Source organism: Oratosquilla oratoria, chromosome 6 (assembly GCF_046742065.1).
Source record: "Oratosquilla oratoria isolate Oo_2021 chromosome 6, ASM4674206v1, whole genome shotgun sequence".
Lineage (NCBI taxonomy): Eukaryota > Metazoa > Arthropoda > Malacostraca > Stomatopoda > Squillidae > Oratosquilla > Oratosquilla oratoria.
The window spans coordinates 65,976,116-66,003,565 of record NC_134782.1 but is presented as its reverse complement, the minus strand read 5'-3'; the positions used below and the strand labels follow the sequence as shown (position 1 = coordinate 66,003,565).

The 27,450-nt window shown below is 37.6% G+C and overlaps 2 protein-coding genes across 2 annotated transcripts in view; one reads left to right on the top strand and one right to left on the bottom strand.

Annotated features, from left to right (window-relative positions):
• The first annotated feature begins 16,944 nt into the window (after window positions 1-16,944).
• On the top strand, window positions 16,945-18,009 carry LOC143026052 (serine/threonine-protein kinase Chk1-like). The gene has a single exon (XM_076186046.1). It carries the CDS (start codon window positions 16,945-16,947, stop codon window positions 18,007-18,009), a length of 1,065 nt encoding a protein of 354 aa, XP_076042161.1.
• Window positions 18,010-25,717: 7,708 nt separating this feature from the next.
• LOC143026051 (uncharacterized) overlaps window positions 25,718-27,450 on the bottom strand; it is a 32,685-nt gene continuing 30,952 nt past the window's right edge. Inside the window, exon 8 of the mRNA XM_076186045.1 lies at window positions 25,718-27,450. This exon is cut by the window's right edge and continues 350 nt beyond it. The gene's annotated coding sequence lies outside the window, so the exon portion shown is untranslated.

Below are 27,450 nucleotides of genomic sequence, written 5' to 3'. Positions count from 1 at the left end.
AGCCGATACGTGTCTAAAAATGGCAGAAGCATCCTGGTTTCGCTACGCAGACGACGTATTAGTTATAGTACCAGAAAATACTAATTTAGATAACAAACTTAGTAGGCTCAAAAGTGTAAATAGGTACATAGAATTCACAGTGGAAAAGGAGATAGACAAGAAACTACCATTTTTTAGACACGGTAATACATCGTATTGATGGAAGTGCCAAATTTTCAGTATATAGGAAACCTACAAACAAAGAAGATTTTATTCATTATTTATCGCGACACGACACACGAACGAAATCCGGCATAATAATTGGCTTTTTCCTTAGAGCATTTAGAATATGTAGCGAAGAATTTTTACACGACGAATGTAAACACATTACAGAGACGTTCAGCCGCCTGAAATATCCACCGGGTCTCTTACAAAAACTGAAAAATAAAGCCAAGCAAATATGGAGAAGAAAAGACACAGTCACAGAAGAACAGAGAAAAGAAAAATATTTTTTAGTGGTTCCTTACTCTACAAGAGGTGAATTAATTTCCAAGTTTCTCGCAAGAATAGGGATAGATATCGTACACTCCTCAGGACAGAAGACAAGGGATATTTTGTCCAATAACCCGCACATGGGAGAGAAAAATGAAAAGAGCGTGGTTTACAAGATTCCATGTGGTGGATGTGATGCAGCTTATTTCGGAGAAACTTCACGAAGAATTGCAAAAATATTATACGAACACAATAACGACATGCGACACCACAGAACATCTAATTCATTAGTAATACACCAAAATCTTACACACCGGTATGAAAAAGACGACAAGAAAAACTATCGAAGCCGCATATATCAACACTTTTAGTTCAACCAATCATAGAGAAGAAATTGTAAATTTAGCACACGTAACAGCAAGATTGATCATCAAGGAGGCACATACAGCGAATTCTATCCCAAGGCGACCTGTGAGATGACCCGCTTAGTATATAAACAATGTATTTCAATTTGCCTGTACCATTATCTCTGTGAAGAAGACTGTCAAAACGTTAGAGAATAAAGTACTTCTGCTCCTTCCCGGACTTTACCTACGCCACTCTATCCATACATATACATGTATATATATAAATATATATATATATATATATATATATATACATATACATATATGTATATATATATATATATGTATATATATGTATATATATATATATATACATATATATGTATATATACATATTTATATATATATATACACATATATATATATTGATAAGTATTTTAGACAAATTATTTGGATGATGGAGAACATAGACACAGGGGAAGGCTCGGAACCCTAAACACTCTAACGTTTCGTTCGCGTAGAACTTCTTCAGAGAGTGTATGTAGAACTGCAATTGAAGTTTATGTACTAAATCTAATTATCTTTTCGGACACTTGGGAAAGGTCGGTTTTCTGGCGTGTTTTAGAATTAAAATACTAGTTTCTTTAGCTAAATTGATAAACCCTCCTCGATGATTCGATGAATTATTAGTTGAAATATATGCTGATTCAACAATTCTTCTAGTGAATTTATCAAAACCTTTATGTAGCACTTCAGCTTCTCTCCAGTTTGGTAAATGGTCGAATTTTTCCGCATGAACTACTAAAGAATTAGATGTCCTATGTGCTTTTATGTCGTTTTTATGTTCATAAATTCTTTTTTCTAATCCTCTTGACGATTCGCCAAAATAAACCATTGTTCAAATATTTCAAGGGGTTTTTTATACGACGCTGTTTTCGGAATTGGTTCTCTTTTCAGAAGTCTTTATTAAATCACCTATCCTCTTGTTAGTTATTTTAGCTATGTTTATACCTGATTTTGTTAAATATTTGTCTATTATTGGTGACGTTTCTGAGCCAGGCACTGATATAAAATTTGTATTATTTTTATCATTTCTCTCTTTCTTTCCGCGATTGTAAATATTTATTGCTTTTCTTTTTGTTCTTTTTAACATTCCCTCTGGATATCCAAGTTTGTCAAAGGTTTTCATAATGTAATCAAATTCGTCTTCTAGGTATTCATTACTACAGATTCGTAGTGCCCTGAGAAAAAATCCTATTACTATACCACTCTTTGTCCTATCATCATGTGCGGAGAAGTAATGTACTAAATCCTCTTTGTTTGTTTCCTTTCTGTATACTGAGAAATTTACAGTTTTTCCCACTCGTCGTATTAACGTATCTAGGAAGGGCAATTGTCCGTTTTGTTCCTCTTCTACGGTGAACTGAATATCGCTGTTGACCGCGTTAAGCATTCTCACTTTATTATTTACATTGGTGTTTTCGGGGATGATTGCGAGGACGTCGTCTACATATCTAAACCAGTGTGATCCCCTACCATTGATTCTGATAAAGTTTTCTTTTTCTAATAACTCCATGTATAGACAGGCCATCACTGCACTTAAAGGACTACCCATAGCGAGACCTCTATGTTGTTCATATTCGTCACCATTAAAAGTAAACGCACCGAAATTTACGCATAAATCTATCAATTCTATATAATCTTGTTTTCTTATGGGTAGGTCAGTATCGTTCATATCTTTTATTACTCTCTTTACTGCTTCTAACGCACCGTTAGTGGAAATATTTGTATACAACGCCTTGACATCATAGCTTACTAACTTTTTTCCCGTGAAATCTAAATCTTTTAGTCGTGTCAAAAGATCGTTAGAATTTTTCAAATGTGTATTGCTGATCGATCCCATTGCCTGTGATAGCGGTTTGGCTAGACATTTCGCTAGTCTGTGGGGTGCACTGCCAACCCCTGAAGTTATGGGTCGCATTGGAATGTTGGGTTTGTGAATTTTTGGGATACCGCGCATTCTGGGAGGATTGGGGTATTCTTCTAGAAGTCCCATTAATTTCTTTCCTTTTTCAGTTTTATTAAGAATTTTTCTGGCATGTTTTTTTAATTTATCTGCTTCATTCGTTACGAAACCTATATGTTTTTTGCGATAAGTATTGTCGTCATCTAAGAGCTCTAACATTTTACTGATATAGTCCTCTTTTGATAAGATCACGATACCACCTCCTTTATCTGCATTGGTGATGTCTAGGCTTAGACAAAGACATAGTAATCACCAATGCAGATAAAGGAGGTGGTATCGTGATCTTATCAAAAGAGGACTATATCAGTAAAATGTTAGAGCTCTTAGATGACGACAATACTTATCGCAAAAAACATATAGGTTTCGTAACGAATGAAGCAGATAAATTAAAAAAACATGCCAGAAAAATTCTTAATAAAACTGAAAAAGGAAAGAAATTAATGGGACTTCTAGAAGAATACCCCAATCCTCCCAGAATGCGCGGTATCCCAAAAATTCACAAACCCAACATTCCAATGCGACCCATAACTTCAGGGGTTGGCAGTGCACCCCACAGACTAGCGAAATGTCTAGCCAAACCGCTATCACAGGCAATGGGATCGATCAGCAATACACATTTGAAAAATTCTAACGATCTTTTGACAAGACTAAAAGATTTAGATTTCACGGGAAAAAAGTTAGTAAGCTATGATGTCAAGGCGTTATATACAAATATTTCCACTAACGGTGCGTTAGAAGCAGTAAAGAGAGTAATAAAAGATATGATCGATACTGACCTACCCATAAGAAAAGAAGATTATATAGAATTGATAGATTTATGCGTAAATTTCGGTGCGTTTACTTTTAATGGTGACGAATATGAACAACATAGAGGTCTCGCTATGGGTAGTCCTTTAAGTGCAGTGATGGCCTGTCTATACATGGAGTTATTAGAAAAAGAAAACTTTATCAGAATCAATGGTAGGGGATCACACTGGTTTAGATATGTAGACGACGTCCTCGCAATCATCCCCGAAAACACCAATGTAAATAATAAAGTGAGAATGCTTAACGCGGTCAACAGCGATATTCAGTTCACCGTAGAAGAGGAATTAAACGGACAATTGCCCTTCCTAGATACGTTAATACGACGAGTGGGAAAAACTGTAAATTTCTCAGTATACAGAAAGGAAACAAACAAAGAGGATTTAGTACATTACTTCTCCGCACATGATGATAGGACAAAGAGTGGTATAGTAATAGGATTTTTTCTCAGGGCACTACGAATCTGTAGTAATGAATACCTAGAAGACGAATTTGATTACATTATGAAAACCTTTGACAAACTTGGATATCCAGAGGGAATGTTAAAAAGAACAAAAAGAAAAGCAATAAATATTTACAATCGCGGAAAGAAAGAGAGAAATGATAAAAAATAATACAAATTTTATATCAGTGCCTGGCTCAGAAACGTCACCAATAATAGACAAATATTTAACAAAATCAGGTATAAACATAGCTAAAATAACTAACAAGAGGATAGGTGATTTAATAAAGACTTCTGAAAAGAGAACCAATTCCGAAAACAGCGTCGTATACAAAATCCCTTGCAATAGTTGCTCGATGGCTTATTTTGGCAAATCGTCAAGAGGATTAGAAAAAAGAATTTATGAACATAAAAACGACATAAAAGCACATAGAACATCTAATTCTTTAGTAGTTCATGCGGAAAAATTCGATCATTTACCAAACTGGAGAGAAGCTGAAGTGCTACATAAAGGTTTTGATAAATTCACTAGAAGAATTGTTGAATCAGCATATATTTCAACTAATAATTCATCAAATCATCGAGGAGGGTTTATCAATTTAGCTAAAGAAACTAGTATTTTAATTCTAAAACACGCCAGAAAACCGACCTTTCCCAAGTGTCCGAAAAGATAATTAGATTTAGTACATAAACTTCAATTGCAGTTCTACATACACTCTCTGAAGAAGTTCTACGCGAACGAAACGTTAGAGTGTTTAGGGTTCCGAGCCTTCCCCTGTGTCTATGTTCTCCATCATCCAAATATATATATATATATATATATATATATATATAATATATATATATATATATATATATATTACACACACACACACTCGAACACACTCACATGTATGTACATATATACATAAATTGATATATATATATATATATATATATATATATATTTGTGTGTGTGTGTGTATGTATATATATATATATATATATATATATATATATATATATTAATTCATGTATAGATATTGATGAATATACATGTTTATTTTCATATATGTATGTATGGTTATAACGCGATTAGTCATATGGTACTTAGTGAGTCTATCTGGGAAGACCGTTTCGTAGAACCACGGCATGTCCCTGCGCCTGCCACCGCTCAGATGGCGGGGGACTATTTATTGGAGAAGGGCCTGGACTTGGCGACGCCGAGAGGGAAGACCCCAGAGAGAAACAGCTAAGAATATTTCAGAAGTCCCTCTAGTGGTCCCGAACCCTGAAAAGCTCCACCGAGAACTCACAGAGCTCTTGAGAACTCATTTTGGGGTAGACGATGCCGAAAAGGTGTCAGAAAGACGAGCTCCATCGCCAAAGTCCGAACATGTCCTTCATGGAGGCCCGTCATAGAAACGGAGGGCAGTCGAGGATTTTATTCAGCTGAGGGGAGCCCCGAGGATGACTCGATCAATCATATGCAACCTCGAAGGTTTCGAGGTAAGATTGAGTTGAAGGAGTCATTGTTTGGGGCTCCACTCAGAGGAATAAAATCGTTTGCCGTTCGCCAAAGTAACATTTTGGCCTCGGTAAATCGATGCACATGGGTCTGGACGCACAGAACGTTTATGCAAGACGTCTCAACGACCTTGTTTAACTCGACGACTCCGTGTAAAAAAAAAGAAAGAAAAAAAATCTCCCGAGCCCAAAAACACTCTTTGGGCTTTAGACGCTGGAGAATAAAGAAAAAATGTATTGCTTAGCCTCTGGAGTCTAAGCTTTAAAAAAAAAACAAGAAAAAAAACAACTAGCAAGCCCACGGAGAATCTTGGGGCTCAAGACTCTATGGAAAACAAAACAAAAAAACTCTCGCTTATTTTCTGAAGGACCTCTCTCCTCTTGCACAATATATGAATAGCTCCAACAAAATCTCACGGAACTCATGAGGACTCGTCTGAAGGAGATGACGCCGAAACGGAGTGCAGTCGAGGATTTCATTCAGCTGAGCGGAGCGCCAACCTCACTATTTAGGGCTTCCTGCCAAGAATATTTTCCTAATAAAAGAGATGAAAATGAAACATAAAATTATAAAAAAAAAAAAAAAAAAAAAAACGGCGGAGACCCCCACACGACCCTCCGAACTCCCGGGGAGACAGAGACGAACTCCGGGAGACCGAGTTGGGTCCCGATATGATTTGCCACGTTCCAAAAGGCTTTGGCATATGACAGAATACTCCTGGAAACGGACTCCGACTTACTCTGACAACCCCTAATGAACTCTGGCAGACTCTGAGACTGACAGACTCTGACAGAGAAAGACTGACAAGATGTCTTGAAGAGTCCGACAGAAAGTTCGGAGTAAAGAATCAGGAGACAAAGTTGGAAGAACCTATAGGGTTATATAGAGAGTCTTCTTAAATATTTTAGAATCAAGTTGATACAGAAGCTACATCAGACTCTAACAGACTCCAGCGTACAGACGAACCACATATTTTGACAGAAACGGACGTGCAGGGGATGTCTCCGAGATAAGAACACAGGAAAAAAGACGACAAAACAATTATTTTGTTACAGGGAACTAGATAATAATTCATGACAATAGCCCTATGCTCGAAGGTTAAGACACGGCAGTATAACGTTGCATGAAAAAAAAACAACCCTGTCAGTCGCGGCAAGCTACTAGGTTCTCTTAGGCCGATGTTGGGTCGCCTCTCCACCTGGTCAGGGCTGTCGCGAACCAAAGCAGGAAGCCCGCAGGCTTGGTCCTGAGAATCGAAATCACGACCACCTGCTCGTGAGCTCGACACGGTATCCACTAGGCTCCCTTACAAATCCTCTTCGGCAGTGCCAAAGTTAAGACGTTAAGGTCGAGAGATTTCCCTAAGCCGAATGAAATCGTCTGGAACTAACCAGAATAAAAGCTTTAAGGTCATAGACAGGCCACAAAGCGTTAGTTGGAGTGGTCTTGAACTGGTACAAACTCAATCTATCTAACGCTTTGTGGCCTTTCTATGACTTTGATGGTTTTATTTTGGTTAATAGCAGACGAGTTTATTCGGTTTAGAGAAACCTCTCGGTCTTAGCGGGTTAGCATTCGCACTGTTGAAGAAAATCTTGGTACAACACACGTAACCTGTTAGCTTATGGATTACTGTTGGCTTCAGCACTGTAGTGGAATGAAAACTTATTTCACGGCCATTATGATGCACGCGTCTTTCAGAAAAAGTGACCGTTTTAAACACTCGGGCCGCACGGTAACCTAGTGGATAACGTGTCGAACTCACGAGGTGGGTGAGTGAGGTTTTTTTCAAGTTTCATGCAACGTTATACAACTACATCTTAATATTAGGACATGGGATTATTGTTAAGAATATCTGTCTAGTTTCCTAATTTTTCATCTCTTGTATGTCCGTTTCTGTCAAAATATGTGGTTCGTCTCTACGCTGGAGTCTGTCGGAGTCTGACGTAGTTTCGGTATTAATTTGAAGAAGAAGTCGGAAGATTATTTCGACTTTGTCTCCTGATTCTTTACTCCGAAATTCTGTCGGACTCTTCAAGACACCTTCTTGTCATTCTTTGTCTGTCAGTCTCTCCGAGTCTGTCAGAGCAAGTCCGTTTTCAATAGCATTCTGTCGTATCCCAAAGCCTTTCGGAAAGTGGCGAAGCCTTTCTGAATCCAATTCAGGTTGCCCGAGTTCGTCTCTGTCAATGACTTCGGAGGCTATCAGAATCTAGGGGAGTGCCTTTTCCAATAATTTTACGCCTTTTTTTTTTTTCTTTTTCTTTTTTTTTCCTCCGGAGTCTAGAGCCCCAAAAGTACTCCTGCACTGTTTTCTTTTTCTTTTTCTTTTTCTTTTTTGGACGCGTAGAGACGTCTTGCAGAGACACACCGTAGATCCAGATCCAGCAGCATTCCTTCATTCGCCCAGGCCGAAACGTTACTTTGGCGAGCGGTAAACGATTTTATTCCTCTGAGAGGAGCCCCAAACAATGAATCCATCAACTCGTATCATACCTCGAAACCTTCGAGGTTGCATATGATTGATCGAGTCATCCTCGGGGCTCCCCTCAGCTGAATAAAATCCTCGACTGCCCTCCTCCGTGTCCATGAGGACCTCCGTGGTGGCATCGTCGGACTTCGTTGCTGGATTGGCCTCTACGACCTCAAAAGCGCATTTTTCGGCGTCGTCTCCTCCAGATGAGTATTCATGAGCTCATCAAGATGTTGTTGGAGCTCTTCGGGGTTCGGGCCCATTGGAGGACCTTCTAGACAGTTGTTACTTGCTTCTCCGGGGTGTACCCTCTCGGCATCGCGAAGTCCTGGTCCTCTTCAAGAAATCCCCCCGAGTTATCAGAGCGGTTGCAGGAGCAGGGACTTGTGGAGGTTCTAGGAAACGGTCTTCCCAGATAGTCTAAGTATCACAAGACTAACCACGTTATAACCGTACATATATACTGTATATATATATGTATATATATTATATATATATATATATATATATATATATATATATATATATATATGTATATATATATATGTATATGTATATATATTATATTATATATATAATATATATTTATATACATATATATATATACATATATATATATATATATATGAGAGAGAATGTGGGTGGGGAAGGGCAAACGAAGATGTGTTAGGAATAGAGTTTAATGTCCTAACGTTGCGACCAACTTGGTCTTCTTCAGAGGACTACAGCATTACAGACGGATCACAATTCTTATATTCGTAGTGAGAGGGAACCCGCCAAGGTATGAGCGTCATGTTTTCCCTTTGGCTAACGATTTAATTATTAGGACACTTGCTGCTTTCGAGAGGCATTTAAATCCGTCTCTGTCGTTGTTGTTCTTGTTGGCGGCGATATGTGCAGCTTCCACAGTTTTTCTCATTTTCTTCTCAAATCCCTCGTGTAGAATTTCTGCGTTGTTCCAATCAGGTAGATGTCCACATTTGTCCAGGTGACGAACCAGGGAGTTAGATGTTCTATGAGCCCTGAGATCGTTTTTGTGCTCATTCAAGCGTTTATTGAACCCTCTCGTAAGCAGCAAGTGTCCTAATAATTAAATCGTTAGCCAAAGGGAAAACATGACGCTCATACCTTGGCGGGTTCCCTCTCACTACGAATATAAGAATTGTGATCCGTCTGTAATGCTGTAGTCCTCTGAAGAAGACCAAGTTGGTCGCAACGTTAGGACATTAAACTCTATTCCTAACACATCTTCGTTTGCCCTTCCCCACCCACATTCTCTCTCATTTGTCTGAAATAATTTTAAATATATATATATATTATATGTATTATTTTTGCAGAAACCACTGGGAAATTGAAAAAACAGATACCGAACGTTTTCGTCTATTTTGTTGTGTCAAAATGACACACAACATATATATATATATATATTATATATATATATATATATATATTATATATATCATATATTATTTATATACGAATATATATATATATATATATATTTCTATATAAATAATATATGATATATATATATATATATATATATATATATATATATATATATGTTGTGTGTCATTTTGACAAATGGAAATAAGCTTCTAAGGCAAAGTTTCGAGTCCTTTCTCCATTTCTTGTTTTATTGTGAAAATATGGTCAATTGTTGACTTTCCACTCATAAATCCACACTGATAATCTCCTATTACACTCTCTGCGTATATTTTCAATCTGCTATATAGTATTCTAGCAAGGATCTTATATCCAGTCTGTAACAGTGTGATGCCCCTATAATTTATACATTCGTTTTTATTTCCTTTTTTATGTATTGGTATTATCACTCCTTCATTTCATGATGATGGTATTCTATTCTTTCTCCATATGAGCTGTATTGATTCAGTCAGTTTTCTTTCTAAAACTTCTCCACCTAATTTTGAGAGTTCCACTGGGATATTATCTCTTCCTGGAGCTTTATTGCTATCTAAACCTCTGATGCATTTTCTTACTTCCTCCAACGACAGTTCCTCCAAGTAATCCTCTGGTCCTTGTATATCTTTACTAATCAAAGGGTTTTCTGGTCCAGGTCTATTTAAGAGTTCCCTAAAATATTATTCCCATCGTTCCATTACCTCTTTTTCATGAACCAAAATTTCACCATTTTTATCTTTTATCATCTTTGTTCTTGGTTGATATCCCTTCCTAAGTTTCCTTACTCCTTCATATTGTTCTATAACCTTGCCTTCTTTAGCATCCTAATCTATTTGATCTAACTCTTTGTTTATCTATTGCCTTTTCTTTCTCTCCTAATTATTCTTCTAGCTTCTTTCGTCTTCTGTAATTTTCTTGTTAGTTCTCCATCAGTCGTATTTATCAACCATTTGGCTTTTGCTAGTTTTCTTCCTTCAACTATTTTTTAGGGAAAACATTCATGGTTTAGTCGATTTTCGTATGATTTATTTTTGATATTTGGAATCAGTTTTGTGGCTCGCCGTTGTACTTTTTCCAATCTGTCAATGTCTTTAATGAGATTCGGTGACCATGCGGAAACCGCAAGTTCCAAATGTAGACGAACTAACGATCCATATGGTTTGTTTATGAGAGATGAACTTTTGAAGTCAAAAGATCGCGCAATCAGTCCTAGAATCTTATTTGCTTTCTCAGAGGTTGATATACACTGCTTAGATGATTTGAGATCGTTACTGAGGATTACCCCGAGATCATTATCACTCTCCATTTGCGTTAACGAATTTCCAAATAACTTGTAATCGTACTTCTGCTTTTTTTACCTATGTGCATAACCTTGCATTTACTTGTGTGAAATTTCATTTGTCACTTTTCAGACCATTGCTGTAATTGATCTAAATCTTCTTGAATATCTAATTGATTGAAGTGATCATTTGCCATTCCGCACAATTTTGATGTTGAAGGTTCCCCTCCCGTGTCTTCACTGACCCTCTTCCCCTTCTAACGACGTCTGTTTCGTCCTCATTTTTTGCTCATTTGTGGGTTCAGTTTCAGCTCTCAAGTGCCGAGATGTAACCTGGAAAATAAAAGGAACATAAGAAATCATTAGACTCGGATAGTAAATAAAATGGAAATAATTTAATGTTTCTTGTGCGGCCCAGTACTAATTGATCCACGGACCGGTACTAATTGATCCACGGACCGGTACTAATTGATCCACGGACCGGTACTAATTGAGCCACGGACCGGTACTAATTGATCCACGGACCGGTACTAATTGACCCACGGACCGGTACTAATTGATCCACGGACCGGTACTAATTGATCCACGGACCGGTACTAATTGATCCACGGACCGGTACTAATTGATCCACGGACCGGTACTAATTGATCCACGGACCGGTACTAATTGATCCACGGACCGGTACTAATTGATCCACGGACCGGTACTAATTGATCCACGGACCGGTACTAATTGATCCACGGACCGGTACTAATTGATCCACGGACCGGTACTAATTGATCCACGGACCGGTACTAATTGATCCACGGACCGGTACTAATTGATCCACGGACCGGTACTAATTGATCCACGGACCGGTACTAATTAACCCACGGACCGGTACTAATTGATCCACGGACCGGTACTAATTGATCCACGGACCGGTACTAATTGATCCACGGACCGGTACTATTTGATCCACGGACCGGTACTAATTGATCCACGGACTGGGGTTTGGGGCCCACTGCTCTAGTAATTCGTTTCATGAGCAATGACCGATTATCGTTGAATGAGATATGATAGCAACAAGCACATCGAATGATTATAAGCCACACACATCGTCCTTGTAACATTGTCATCTAGGATACATTTGTCGACTAACATCGACGAGAAAAATAAATTTGAAATACGAAATTTTATCACCCAATTCTAATAAACGGAGGTAAATATATATCAAATTTTTTATTTGTAAATATTATTACTCAAAAATACTTTTTTATAACAATTAATATAATAATATTAATATTATAATAACTTCTTTAAAATGTAAATTATATGTCATACAATAATGTTTTTAAATAAAAAATATTTTATCTTTGTAAAATAAATATGCTTAAGGAAAATCAAAGGGATAACTTTAGAAATTTGTGCAGCAACATGAAACGTATCGTTGGCTAAATCGGTCATATTTCTGTATATACTGTATACCAAGGTCTAAGTAAACAGGTCTAATCGCTGGAGTAGTTCTGCGCAGCTTCTGACGTCATTTAGATGCGTCCATTTTCTCTTTGTGATACATTGAAGAAAACTGTGAAACGCCAAGGATGACAGGAACTATAATATTTTATATTATATATATATATTATATATCATATATATTATATATTCATATATATAGACAGGAACTATAATATTTTATATATATTATATATATATTTTATATAATATTTGTCAGAATATAAATAATTGAGTGGAGCGGTGCGAGCGAAGGCGACGTCATTTTCGAACGACGGACCAACTTCAACTGACAGCTATAGGACCCGCTAACCCCACTTTGAACAGCCAAGTGACGTTCACGGGCTCGCTGCGCCAACTCCCTCGAAATTCGGTCGGAAGTGGTTAGACCTTATATTCTTAGATCTTGCTATATACGACTCGTATAATACGAGTATTCCTTACTGAGGAAGCACATTGGGTTGATAGAAAGGGGGACGACACTTCTTCTATAGTCATTATATATGTTGAGCTAAGTAAGTTCGCCTTTACGTTGAATTCTAATTGTCTAATTGTTCCGAGGTTGTATATTTTGGTAGTGAGGGTAAGCTTTGGGCTTCTGGTACACGTTGTGTTTTATCTTGTAGTTTGCTTGCTTCCAAATTCTCTGGGGGTTGTGGGGTCTTCAAAGAGTTTCTCCCAGATTCAACTTGCCAAGGGCTAGAATCTTTACAGTTTCTTGATATGGTGGGATCTGCCCACTGGCGAATCTGGGGAGTTTCTTTTGAAGGCTTTGTCATTTCTGAAGCTAGGTTTTGGATATGGTGTTGAGGGGTACGTATGGATCATGGGCCTCACTGAGGCTTTGTATAGGCGCACCTATAGTTTCCTCTGCCATTTCTTTTAATCTTCTTAGTTTTGCCGCGATGACTTTTGTTTGTTTTAACCTGTTGCTGACTTGTGTCATTACGCCCCATTGCATCAGTTGTAGTCCCAGTAACTTGCCAACCTTTGAGTATTCTATGGTTTCGCTTCCTACCGTTATTGGTGTTGGCTTGAGCTTGGCAATTGGCATCACCTCCAATTTGGATCTATTGAATCATTTTTTTTAATGACTTTTTTTTTCTACGTAACAAAAATAAAGTAAAAAAACAAGCTGCTGCTGGTGTGTGTGTGGGGGGGGGGATCGCGTGGGTTTCAAACTCTTGGATAAGGGGTCGCGAATGCAAAAACGTTAGAACCACTGGTGTAGAGCACAATTTTTTTTTTTATGGTGGGGTGATTTTGCCCCAAACAACTACTGTTAGAGTCGCTAAAATAAAAGAATTAGTGTTTTAGATACTTGTTTGACCATCAGCGATGAGCAAAAGCCCCATCGTTGACTGATATATAAAATCAGGGAGCATATCGTACCATTACTGGTCACAGAGACCTATAGTAATATACTTCACGAATAAATTAAGTCATCGATTTCCATTGCTGTGGAAAAACAGTATGAAACATTTAGATAAAACGTTTAAGTTCCTAAGTAAAATTTTTGGTATCCTCTACAATAAATTAAACCAGTTTATAAAACAGCCTCCTAGAGACTCTGACATACATGAATAAAAAAAAGCATATGTGATTTTTTTTATTGAGTCTAAATATAATCAAAAGCATCATCAGATTCAGAAATGTTTGATGAACCACTCCGTTCGTACATATTTTCACTGGAGAAGAGCTGAAACGTCCTTTGGCTAGGCACAAAATCTTTGCAACATTTCCCTCTGAAATGTAGATGAGTGCGGATGCGGATAACTGCATCTAACATTTTCACTCCCATCCTGTTTCTTAACTTGTTCTTCACATAAGTCACATGTGAGAACACCCTTTCAACCACAGCATTACTGACAGGGGCACTAGGCATGAAAGTACATATTCAGAGATTTCTATGAAAGGGTGGGAGCCTATTACCTTTTTGGAACCTACACCAACCCAAAAAGCTGTACTGTCTTCTGGTATTTTGCCATTGAACACAGGTTCCTCACCCCAGTTTACATACAAAAATTTCCTGTACTGTTCTTCAATTTTACCAAAGTTACTTTCACTGACATGTGGGAAGGGGAGATCTTGAAACTTTGCCCTCTCTAACTGATTAAGAATTCTTTACTGGGCTCAATGCTGACAACTTCTTGAATGTATTTTGAGTGGGAGGAAGGCGCCTTTCTAAATGCAGTATGGTTTCATTGATGAAAGAAATACACTTATCACGACGGGGTATTTAAAAACCCCATAAAAAAATGCCAAATTCCCAAAAATGCCACTTAACAAATTTTCCTGCAAAACAGTACAAAAAAATGCCAAAAATGCAAAATTTGCCATTAAAAACGCCAATCTGGCAACACTGACACACACATAGACACACACATACACACACACACACACACACACACACACACACATATATATATGTATATATATATATATATTATATATATATGTATATATACATTACATACATGCACACACACACACAGAAACACACACACACACACACACACATACGACTCGGTGGCGCGGTTGGTAGAGTCCCAAACTGTCACTACGGCGGTCCGGGTTCGAATCCTGCCCAGGGCTGAAAAAATTTTCAGTACCGCTGCGCTTTGAGTCGTTACTCCAACTCTCGTTGGCGGGAAGTTGGGTGTGTGTGTGCGTGTAAAGTCAAAGCATTACCCATAGATGGGTCATACGAGTTCTGAGCTCTCTTCCAGGATGGAAATAGCTGTCGATCACGAGTCCAACACGTGATGCAAAGACCAAGGTGAATCACACTCTCTCTCTCTCTCACACACACACAAACACACACAGACACACACACACACACATACACACACACACACACGCGCACACACACACACACACACACACACACACACATACACAATATATATATCTATATATATATATATATATATATATATATATATATATATATATATCATATATATATATAGATGTGGTGTGTGTGTGTGTGTGTCTCTGTGTGTGTATATATGTATATACATATACATATATTGGTGAAGCGTGGCAGGAGATTCTCTCTGAGACATATTCTGTTAAAAACGACAGCAAAAGAATTATTGATTAGTTTTTTCCGTGAGCTCTCAAGCTTGCGAAAAGTAGATTTTTTGTAGGGGGAAAGGGAGTAAATCAGATTTCCAAAATTCATAGGAAACACAAAAGTTATAATAGACACAAAAGTATAGTACACAATAAACACAATACAAGAAATTAATACAAGAAATACAGCAAAAAACAAAATACAAGCACAACAAAATAGTTATCAAGACGTTTCGCAGATCTTTCTGCATCCTCAGTTGAAGAGAAAAGAAAGGGAAAGGGAGCATATTTTAAATGAAATGGGAAGCACGGGGAGAAGTCACCGTGTTGCAACTGGGAAAGTCACACGCAGGACCACAAACACTGGGAGAGATCACAAGTTGGCGGAAATGGTACTCGGGGATAGCGCTTGGCTATCTTGGAAGCCATATGGATAAAGGAGCTGCAACCTGCCATTAATAGGCAGGTAAATGATTTCGCCCTCCTCCCTAGCATGAAACCTGTTCGGAGGAGCCAGATGGACAATCCCAAGACATCGGGCTCTCCTTCCCAGAGGCTCCCCATTCCCCGCGAAAGGGAAGAACTTCCTACCATACGTCGTTCCCAAAGACTGAGAAGCAGATTGGCGCCGAACCCGGGAGTGACCTCCCCGAGTACCATTTCCGCCAACTTGTGATCTCTCCCAGTGTTTGTGGTCCTGCGTGTGACTTTCCCCAGTTGCAACACGGTGACTTCTCCCCGTGCTTCCCATTTCATTTAAAATATGCTCCCTTTCCCTTTCTTTTCACTTCAACTGAGGATGCAGAAAGATCCTGCGAAACGTCTTGATAACTATTTTGTTGTGCTTGTATTTTGTTTTTTGCTGTATTTCTTGTATTAATTTCTTGTATTGTGTTTATTGTGTACTATACTTTTGTGTCTATTATAACTTTTGTGTTTCCTATGAATTTTGGAAATCTGATTTACTCCCTTTCCCCCTACCAAAAATCTACTTTTCGCAAGCTTGAGAGCTCACGGAAAAAACTAATCAATAATTCTTTTGCTGTCGTTTTTAACAGAATATATACATATATATATATATATATATATATATATATATATATATATATATATATATATATATATATATATCGTAGAAACCACTGTTGGAGTAGAAAAGACTGGAAACGGGGAATCTATATATTTCGATTGCAAACTGCAATCCTCTTCTACTGAAGAGGATTGCAGTTTGAAATCGAAATATATAGACTCCCCGTTTCCAGTCTTTTCTACTCCAACAGTGGTTTCTACGTTATTGACAAATGTGTGATTACATTTTTTCACCTGTAATATATATATATATATATATACATACATATATGTATATATATATACATATTTATATATATGCATATACATTATATACATATGTATAGAAAGGGAGAGTAAAAGGGTAGTTATTTCGTAGAGAAATACTTGTGACTCCAACTGCAGGAATAGCATCGTTTTCGTCCACCGCAACCAATGTTTCCCCGGGGCTAAACTCAGATGACGTCTGCTGAGAATCGTTCGATATCGTCAAACGACCCAGAGATGGTATTTTGTCTAAAGAATTTTTAGCGATGTTCTTCTTTAGACACTTCGTCTGCTGCTGGCGATCTCAAGAATCGAGCAAGGACCTTTGGAGCCACAGCAAGGACAGCAAGGACAGCAAGGGCAACGAGGACAGGACAAAGAATAGTTCGGGGAAAGAGAAAAGTATCCCCTTGAAGGTAAATGGAAGTCGAGGGTCCAGAAAGAATGCAATGACCCCAACGACTATTCCAAAGAGTCCTGCAACAATATTCCCTCCCCGTGAGCATATCGAAAGAAACAAAGAAAAAGCAAGAGCTCACAGAAGAAACAAGAATTGGGAGGACGTCAGATATCTTGGCGTAGGTGCTTTCGGCCACGTCAAGCTTCTCAAGAACGCCGAGACTGGCGAGCTTCTGGCCGTTAAGGAGCTAAAGTGCAAATCCACCTCCTCCGAGGAAGTCTACGAAGCCATCATCCATGGACAGCTGAAGCATGAGAACGTCATCCAGCTGTTCTTCTGGAGGAAGCACTACGAGAAGCTCTTCATGTACCTGGAGTACGCAAGCGGCGGCTCCCTAGGAGATTTGAAAGGCCCTTTGGCCGAAGAAGACGCCCTTCGTTACTTCGAGCAAATCAGGAAGGGCGTCGACTACTTGCACTCAAGGGGAGTCATTCACAGGGACCTGAAACCCGACAACGTCCTCCTCACAGAAGAGGGAATCATCAAGATTGCGGATCTGGGACTCTGCAGCCTCTACATCTGGAAGGGAGCTGAAATTTATTTGTCGGGTTTCTTAGGCACCCAGAGCTACATGGCCCCAGAAGTCTTCACTGGCATGAAGTACAGGGGCCCGCCCATCGACGTGTGGGCCTGCGGCATCATCCTCTTCAACATGCTGACGGCGGGTCGTCCTTGGTGGACAGCCGACCCTGAAGACAGGAACTACAGCCTCTGGGTCAAAAGGAAGAGGAAGATTTTCAAGAAAAAATTCTGGCACAAAGTTGAAGCTTTGTCCTCTTGGTCGCTGTTGAAGCGCATACTGGCAGTTGACCCCGAAAAGAGAATCTGTGGATGGCGTCAGCTCCGCCACGAGGAAAAGCCCCACCAGTGAATGTATAAAATCAACAACAAAAATTCACTCATAAAATATCCGGATAAATTGAAAAACCTCTCCAGTAAACGTAAATGAGCCACCTTTCCTGCCTCGACGTCTAGTAAATACTGTCCTCACTAAAGGTCACTATCAATAATTTTCTATAGCCTTACTTTTCATCCGATACCGAGGAGGAACATCCCCTCAGCTGAATAAAGTTGCCTACCGTTAGCCAAAATAAATACGCATTCATATATATATATATATATATATATATATATATATATATATATATATGTATATATATATATATATATATATATATATATATATATGTATATATATATGTATATATATATGTATATATGTATATATATATGTATATATATATATATAAATATATATATGCATACATAGAAATATATATTGTATATATGTATGTATATATATATATATATATACATATATGTATATATATATATTTATATATATTTACATATACATATGTTCATATGTATATGGACATATATATATATATATATATATATATATATATATATATACATATATATATACATATATACATATATATATATACATATATATACGTATACTGTATATATATATACATATATATACATATACTGTATATATATATATATATATATATATATATATATATATATCGGAGATAGATATATAGATATAAAAATGTGCGTATGTGTGTGTGTATTCACACACTAGCATACATACACATCACATGCAAACAAGGACAAACACAAGCATCGAAGAAGAAGAAGAAAAGTCGTTATCACTTAATAGTAGAATATCCTCTCACAGTAGAGCAGCCTTCATGAAAACTTTTCCGTCCCTCTCCATTCCAAATGGTGTGATACAGAGATGAGTAAATTAGCTTGGAGACAACTCAAAATACAATTGGCGATTTTTCTTATCTGAGGAGGATCTCAACCAATCTATAGCCACAGTTGAATAAAATCACATGGATATTACCACAGTGTATTCTATACAGAACATTTATCATTGGGAAAGAGTTGGGACAAATAAAACCTTCAAATTTTCTGACCTGACGAGGAGAAACTCACCATACTTGTTCAGTTGAAGGTTTCGGAGTCTTTATTGGATTGACAAGTTGGAGTAAAGGCTAACTTCACTTCTGGGCGACCAAAGTGGAGAACTTTGCCCACAGGCATTTCCCAACTCTGAGCTCTCTTCCGGGAGGGTAATAGCTGTCGATCACGAGTCCAACACGTGGTACAAGACAATGGTGAGTCACATATTACGAAACTTGGATTTTTTCCAGAACTGCTTTGACGATTTATTCTATTTTTATTTGATTTAATTTAATCTTCTTTATTTTTTTTTAGTTTTAGTAGTGTGTGATTCAGTATATGTTTCTGCAAGGCAAGAATACACCATGCGAGTATAAAGTATATACACGTTTCAGATGAACTTTTCTTGATTTATTTATACTCTAATGAGATATGAACAGCAACTACTCTTTACAAAACAATTTCCTTTATTGGTGTAGCGCATATATTTTTCGTAACCGTTCATTACATTTATCAAATTATGGTGAAAAGAAATGGTCTAATTTTTTGGCACTGTCATTTGACATCTTTCAACAGTTAACTTGAGTCATGTCATATCAAAATATTGCAATAAAGTTGATTTGATATTATCATTCTATTCCATTTAACCATGTTAGGTCAGCGTATTATTTTTTGCTGACAATCCCCATATGGAATTGAGATTGAAAACCTCAAACCCGTTGTGACTACAGTTGAAGGATATCAAAGCTATGTGCATTTTGAAATATGTAAGATAGATGAGTGGATGGGTGGTGAGATAAACACAGGGAGCCGTTTAGGGATTTATTCTGACATTTCGTCCTTACCAGGACTTCCTCAGAGTACATACACATTTAAACAATTCACAACCTAAATACCCGCTGAATCTATCCGCGTTCCACCATGGTCGACCTGACCTCTCGTCCTCCTACGCTTTGCCTCGCGAAGTATCAAGCGGCTGGCCGTTTTTGTTAAATTAACAAAAACGGCCAGCCGCTTGATACTTCGAGAGGCAGAGCGTAGGAGGACGAGAGGTCAGGTCGACCATAATGGAACGCGGATAGATTCGGCGGGTATTTAGGGTGTGAATTGTTTAAATGTGTATGTACTCTGAGGAAGTCCTGGTAAGGACGAAACGTCAGAATAAATCCCTAAACGGTTCCCTGTGTTTATCTCACCACCCATCCACTCACCTATATGCATATCTTAATATACCTGAATTTTCATGATAATGTACACTGGGAAAGGATTTTCTTTATGTTGCAAATCCTATGGTTATAACGGGGTAAACACAGACCGACGATTTATGACCGTATGTTCCCTGGCCACCACTGGTCCGATGCGTCTTGTTGTGGTCACTTCCATGGATGTTGCTCTCACTTTCTCGAAGACCGAGGTCCCTATTTGCAAATCCGAATGAAAGGAAGTTAGAGAAACAGGATTTCCATAAGTGGCCTTCTCTTTGGTGAGTGCACATACCCGTTATTGTCTGTTGCTCAATCGGCCTGAAAATGTTCAGGTGTGGAAGGGTACTTTTTCTTGGGTAACTATTCCTGTGCTGGGTGGTTTATAATACTGATACCTCGAGGCTTTGAAAAGGATCTTTTGGCTAGACTGACTGCCCATCCATTTAACTCACTGTGTGGTCCTGTTTTTTTCTTTCCTCAAAGGAAGTCATCCATATATGTATATCAGTATCGGATGCAATGTTTAATCCGAAGAGCAGGATGGTCATCCCTTCGTGTGTTGACGTGTGGGTACTTGGACATAAGAGGCAACGCATCTGATAGCAAGTTTCACTGGAAAAAAAAACTTGCAGGGAAATTTTATGTTTTATTTTTTCTTCTCTCTTTCGCAAGGCACATTACAATGGTCACAAACTAACTCATAAATATTTTCTTTTATTATGAACTACTCAAGAACGAGTCCATGGACATACGAAACTAATTAATGGATATCAATCAATAGATTACATCCTTAACGACAATGGGAGTAAACACGCATTACCTCACCAGATGGCAGCACTGTATGATGAGTCGTAAAGTTCACTTCCTGTTTTACAGTCTTGTTTCCAAACGTGATAAAATTAAATTTAAAATGCCTCAGCATTACTCTGTTTCACTGTGTTCAGCACATAAGGGTGGACACAAGTTTCCGTCAGATGAGAAGATGAATATGAAGTGGAGAATAGCGATAAAACGCTTTGAACCAGGTAAAAATAAGCCATGGATTCCAAGGAAATACAGTGTTGTCTGTGAAAAACATTTTACAACAGATGACTACATGCCTGCTGGTCTTTTAGGTAAGTGATATTCAACTTTGTTGTCATCTATATATAAAGAAAAATAACAGGCATTCTTTTTTAACAATTCAGCAAGATAACCCGTTCCCCTTGGTGTGTCATCATGTCAAGTGTGTGTAGTAGTAAGAATTTTGTTATGGGGAGCAGCCATTATTTTTTAACCCATGTACCTGTCATTGTATATATTCGCAGGAAGGTAATTATGATTTTATAGGTTTACTATTTGAATTAGGAAATGTCTACAGTTACGCAGGTTTTTTAACGCACTTTCATTGTGATGTCACTTACGTAAAACATCAATAGAGCTACGTTTTTTTTTTTTATTTAAGTTCTTTTATGACTCCCAAGCTCAAACCCTGACCTTACCACTTACCCTAACCTTACTCTATTGCTTCCTAAGGTAAACAAAGAACTAACTTTTTCTTTGCTTTAATTTCAGGTTCTCGTAAGAGGCTGAAACCTGGTGCGGTTCCATCTATTTTTGATTTTAATACAACACCATCCACGTTCTCCTCAACACTGAATGCAGAAAGAGCAGAAAGGGTAGCTAAGAGGAGACGTTTATTTCAAAATGAACCACATATTCAAGATGTTGGCAACGAAGAGGTAGTGTCAGCTGAAAGGGAAAATGAGATTCTACAAAGTGACGCTGACGGAGAGAAATCGGTCTAGGACCACGGTATCCATTGTGAGATACTAAATTCTATAAATGCTAGATTCTCTATCATCCGGTTTATAAATGACAATAAGGCCATCCAGTATTATACAGGATTTAATGACTTTGCACATTTTCCCTTAATATTCTCTGTGCTTGGTCCAGCTGTCAATAATCTTGATGGAATGGACTATGATTTATTATCAGCGGAAGATCAGTTGTTTTTAACTATAATCAAGTTGAGACAGGCCAAAGATGATATTGAATTATCTATTTTGTTCAGAATCAGTCAAAATTATGCGTCAAAAGTTGTGAATGTATGGATTATTTTTATGTTCTTCCAACTCCAAGAAATCAAGTTTTGGGCAGAAAGAAACACAGTGCAGGACTTAATGCCAGTGAACTTCAAAAAACAATTTCCATCAACATGAGTAATTTTGGATGCAACAGAGGTGCCGATTCAAAAACCCAGTAATGTTAATGCATAAAGTGCATCTTTTTCGACTTATAAAAATCGCAACACATTGAAGGCAATGACCGGCTGCACTCCAGGTGGACTAATTTCTTATGTGAGTGATAGCTACGGTGGCAGTGCATCTGACAGACATACAGTATAATCGAATCTGGGGGCAGTATTATGTCAGACCGTGGTATTAGAGTACAAGATTTGTTTGCTTCGTTAGACGTTAAGGTGAACACTTCGACCAATAAAATGGATATTTACATAATAACAAAGGACTATTGTTACTTAAAATCGTGTTGAAAGTACGTACGATATCTTACCTTTCTATCAAATTCTCTTTCCTCCCTGAGACAAGTGCTCCTCTTGTTGCCAATTCAACTTTTAAACGCTGAACTGTCCAATTTTTATAGGACGCCATTGTGTGTTTTACTACTACTGATGGTACAGTGGAGCCATCTACCGGGATAAATTGTGATGCTTACTCCCATTAATCAAATACCACATGGGAACATTTTATCATGGACTACCCTTACTAAATACATTTTCTATGAGTCTTTGTAAGAGAAAATGTACAATTTGTCAATTTCAATGCTATTTCGGTTCGCCAGATTTGTTCAATCAATTGACTAACGACTTTTCCGTTTCAGTAAATGAATGGACAGGAAGCTAGGCAAATGAGTAAATGAATAGTGGAAGAGGATAAATAGATTAACGAACCAACACAAATCAATTGCCTTGTTTTAGCCAGATTAAAAAAAGATAGTAAATAATAATTGTAGTCAATTATGGTCTTGGATTACGTGTTGGACTCGTGATCGACAGCAAAAAATAATAATGATAAAAATAGTAATAATAATAATAATAATAATAATAATAGTAATAGTAATAATAATAATAATAATAATAATAATAATAATAATAATAATAATAATAATAATAATAATAATAATGATAATGATAATAATAATAATAATAATAATAATAATGATAATGATAATAGTAATAATAATAATTATAATAATAATAATAATAATAATAATAATAATAATAGTAATAGTAATAATAATAATATTTTACGACCAAACCTAAACATTTTTAACCCAAAATTTCCTTCCAGTCCGATGATATACTCCACAGGTTTTGGCGCGGCCAACTCATAGAATTCTTATTTAGAAAAACGAGAGTAATAACGAAATCCTTTCAACACGTAACTTCATTTTTATCTACATAGCCTACCCTAGACAGCTAGTTGTTAATAAAAATGGTCGTTCGATCCACATTTCAATTTTGTAGTAATCCCAAAAATAGGAGTAAGACTGACGAGGGATTTCTTGTGAATGCCTTTAATGGTTGCGTATTTTTGTATTTCATTCAGTATACACAATATACAGGGTCGCTTCGCCCCCAGCTTAGAATTCCGACCCTACTGAAATTCCACCTCAAATTCCTCATTCCATTTCAGTTCCTCACCGAAATCCCCAATTCCATCTAAATTATTTCCCAAATTACTCATTCCATCTCAATTCCTCCCTAATCCCATCTAAATTATTCCTCTTCCTTAGTTGCCTATTGCCTCTTGTTTGAGAATGTCTGTCATGAACGAGTAATTTCACTGTTTGCCTGCCATTACAGGGCATGAAGCTATCCACAAAACTAGAAAGAGGACACCTGAATCTAGAATTGGCTGTCTTTGCGAGATCAGTCAGTCTAGAATGTTCGCCTGTTTTACTTAGTATAACGGTTGTTGATACAGTGTCAAAAGGTACAATCACATTTATGTTATTTGACTACTGACGGCAGTAAAATAATAATAATGGTAAATTCGTATTTTCATTAATTTATATTGTTTATTTTCCTGTCGTTGATTGCTCAGAAAATTCATGGGACAGGGAAAGTAAGAAAACGGTGAAAGCGAAAGTTGGCGCGAATTTCAAACTTATCGATTACCCAAAATGGATTCAGAGATTGGCAAACAGAATGGGAGTAAGCATCACAATTTATCCCCGGTAGATGGCTCCACTGTACCATCAGTCGTAGTAGACACACAATGGCGTCCTATGGAAATTGGACAGTTCAGCGTTTAAAAGTTGAATTAGCAACAAGATGAGCACTTGTCTCAGGGAGGAAAGAGAATTTGATAGAAAGGTAAGATATCGTACGTACTTTCAACACGATTTCAATTAACAATAGTCCTTTGTTATTATGTAAATATCCATTTTATTGGTCGAAGTGTTCACCTTAACGTCTAACCATAATACTGTCCCCAGATTCAAACATATGTCCTTGTATTAAACAAGATCTTTCGATTACCTGTCTGTCAGATGCGCTGCCACTGTAGCTATCACTCACATAAGAAATTAGTCCTGGAGTGCAGCCGACCATTGTTTTCACTTTGTTGCGATTTTTATAAGTCGAAAAAGTTTCACTTTGTGCATTAACATTACTGGCACCTCTGTTGCATCCAAAATTACTCTTGTTGATGGAAATTGTTTTTTGAATTTCACTGGCATTAAGTCCTGCACTGTGTTTCTTTCTGGCCCATAACAAAATTCTTACTACTACACACACTTGACATGATGACACACCAAGGGGAACGGATTATCTTGCTGAATTGTTAAAAAAGAATAGTGCCTGTTATTTTTCTTTATATATAAATGACAACAAAGTTGAATATCACTTACCTAAAAGACCAGCAGGCATGTAGACATCTGCTGTAAAATGTTTTTCACAGACAACACTGTATTTCCTTGGAATCCATGGCTTATTTATACCTGGTTCAAAGCGTTTTATCGCTATTCTCCACTTCATATTCATCCTCTCATCTGACGGAAACTCGTGTCCACACTTATGTGCTGAACACAGTAGAACAGAGCAATGCTGCGGCATTTTAAAGTTAGTTTTATCACGTTTGGAAAGAAGACTGTAAAACAGGAAGTGAACTTTACGACTCATCACACAGTGCTGCCATCTGGTGAGGTAATACGTGCTTACTCGCATTGTAGAGAAATTTATCAACGTTATAAAAAACGCTAGCTTTACATTAGATAAGACTCAAAACGATAGCAAAATATCTATTATACTCATAGAACGGTTGTAGAAAGGATGTGACACAGTTTAGCTTACACAGGTAGTAGGAGAACCTGATTCAGGCTGAACAGGTAGTGGGAAGAATGTAAGCCATCCCTGCACTGGACAATAAACTGCTTGCAATATAGAATTACTGTTATTTATTTGTCTTGATACAAAGTTTGAGACATCTAAGTACGAAAAAGATAATGATGATTATGATAGTTGTGGCCATGATGGTGATGACAACAGAAGAAATAAAATAGAATAAAATAAAATCGTAACTGGCAAGGGTCCATGAGTTTTCATGCAGATCTAGAAAAAGAAATGCCTGTGTTCTATGAATGTACAGGAATGTTTCTTTTGCGGCTCGTAGCAGGAAGGATCAAGTCGCCGCTGGGCGTAAGAACACAAGAATGGATACTGCAAGGGACCACTAGGCAGCTCCATGTCCCTTGCCACCTCTCATCCCTGTCCATAAAGTTTTCCTATCTTTCCTTTATACAGCCAATTGCTTTAGCGCTCACTACATGGTTACTAAGAATATATATATTTATCTGCATATATGAAAATATAGACGAAACAATGTCGCAGTCGGCAGAAAGCAAACTCTGGCAGGGTCCGGAGAGCGAGTGCCAGCCCCTCGAGGCTGCACCGCCAGATGGAATTTAGGGTGATAGGTGACGGGGGGGGGGGGCATTTATTATGATGAGAGAAAAATATAGAACTCTGGTAACTAACTTTTATACCAGTGGCTTATCTAAGTAGGCAAGTTAGGAAACCGAAGTGTTCAGTGATTAATTAGTTAATTCTCGTTTACACGGGGCAAGTTGAGAGGAATGCGAGCAAGTACATGTTCACACAGGCCACTCGTCTTTGACTAGGCCTGTGTGAACATATACTTGCTCGCTCTCCTCTCCAGTTCATATAACTTGCACACTTGACTTCCCTATCAACTTGCCCCGTGTAAACGAGGTTTTAGATTAAGTTCAGCACACAAAAGTCATAGATATCTAAAGTTGAATACCTCTTACATTCGTAAGATAGTGCCTTCACTTTTTAGATTTACAGTTGTATTTCTTGAAACATATATATATATATATATATATATATATATATATATATATATATATATATATATATTTTATGAGGGGGGAAACATTTTGAGACTTTGTACCTTCGAAGAGCTTTAAAAGGTTGAATGAAATTGATATTTCGTCTTTTTATGAGAAGTTTTTGTACTGTTTAAGTTGAAGGTACATTATATGCAGCCTTCATCTCTCAGGAAATAAGGAAGTTAGAAAAAAAAGAACGAATAAAAAGTCTGGGAGATGGTCCTTAACATGAGTAAATGGGTGATTTTTGACAAGGGTTAAGGCTGAAGTCTAAAGCTGGACACTTCACAAAGGTTCATAAGAAGTTCGTGTGTATCTGAACAAGTATGTGGGACTGACTGAATAAACAGCGGTCTGATCATGAGTGTGTTATAAAGAAATCGCTATGTTGATTTAAAATAAGCAAATGACATGATCCCGGTGAAGCGTAGCAGACATCAAAACAAGAAGTTCCCCGCGCGTTCAACAGATGGCGTTGTATGTCACGACAAGGATCGAGGGTACATCCAAGATCAGTTTCCATTCTTTAGTATTGTCTTTGGGTAAATAAACAGTAGAGCTACTCTTGAGAACATAGATTCTCGTATAACTTTTTTCACTTTTTTCTTCTTTTTGTGGGTTACCTCTTCCATGTCTGATAACCGCCCTGTCTCCAGGGGAGAAATATTGTCACTTTGCTCCGCCAAGAAGAAAGAAAGAATAGATAGAATGTAGACATTTGCAGATGGTCTTCCATCTACCAAATTCTCACTCATTCCAAGAACATAAGC

Coding starts and splice junctions, on each gene's coding strand:
- LOC143026052 (XM_076186046.1), top strand. CDS start 16,945: ATGTTCTTCTTTAGACACTTCGTCTGCTGCTGGCGATCTCAAGAATCG.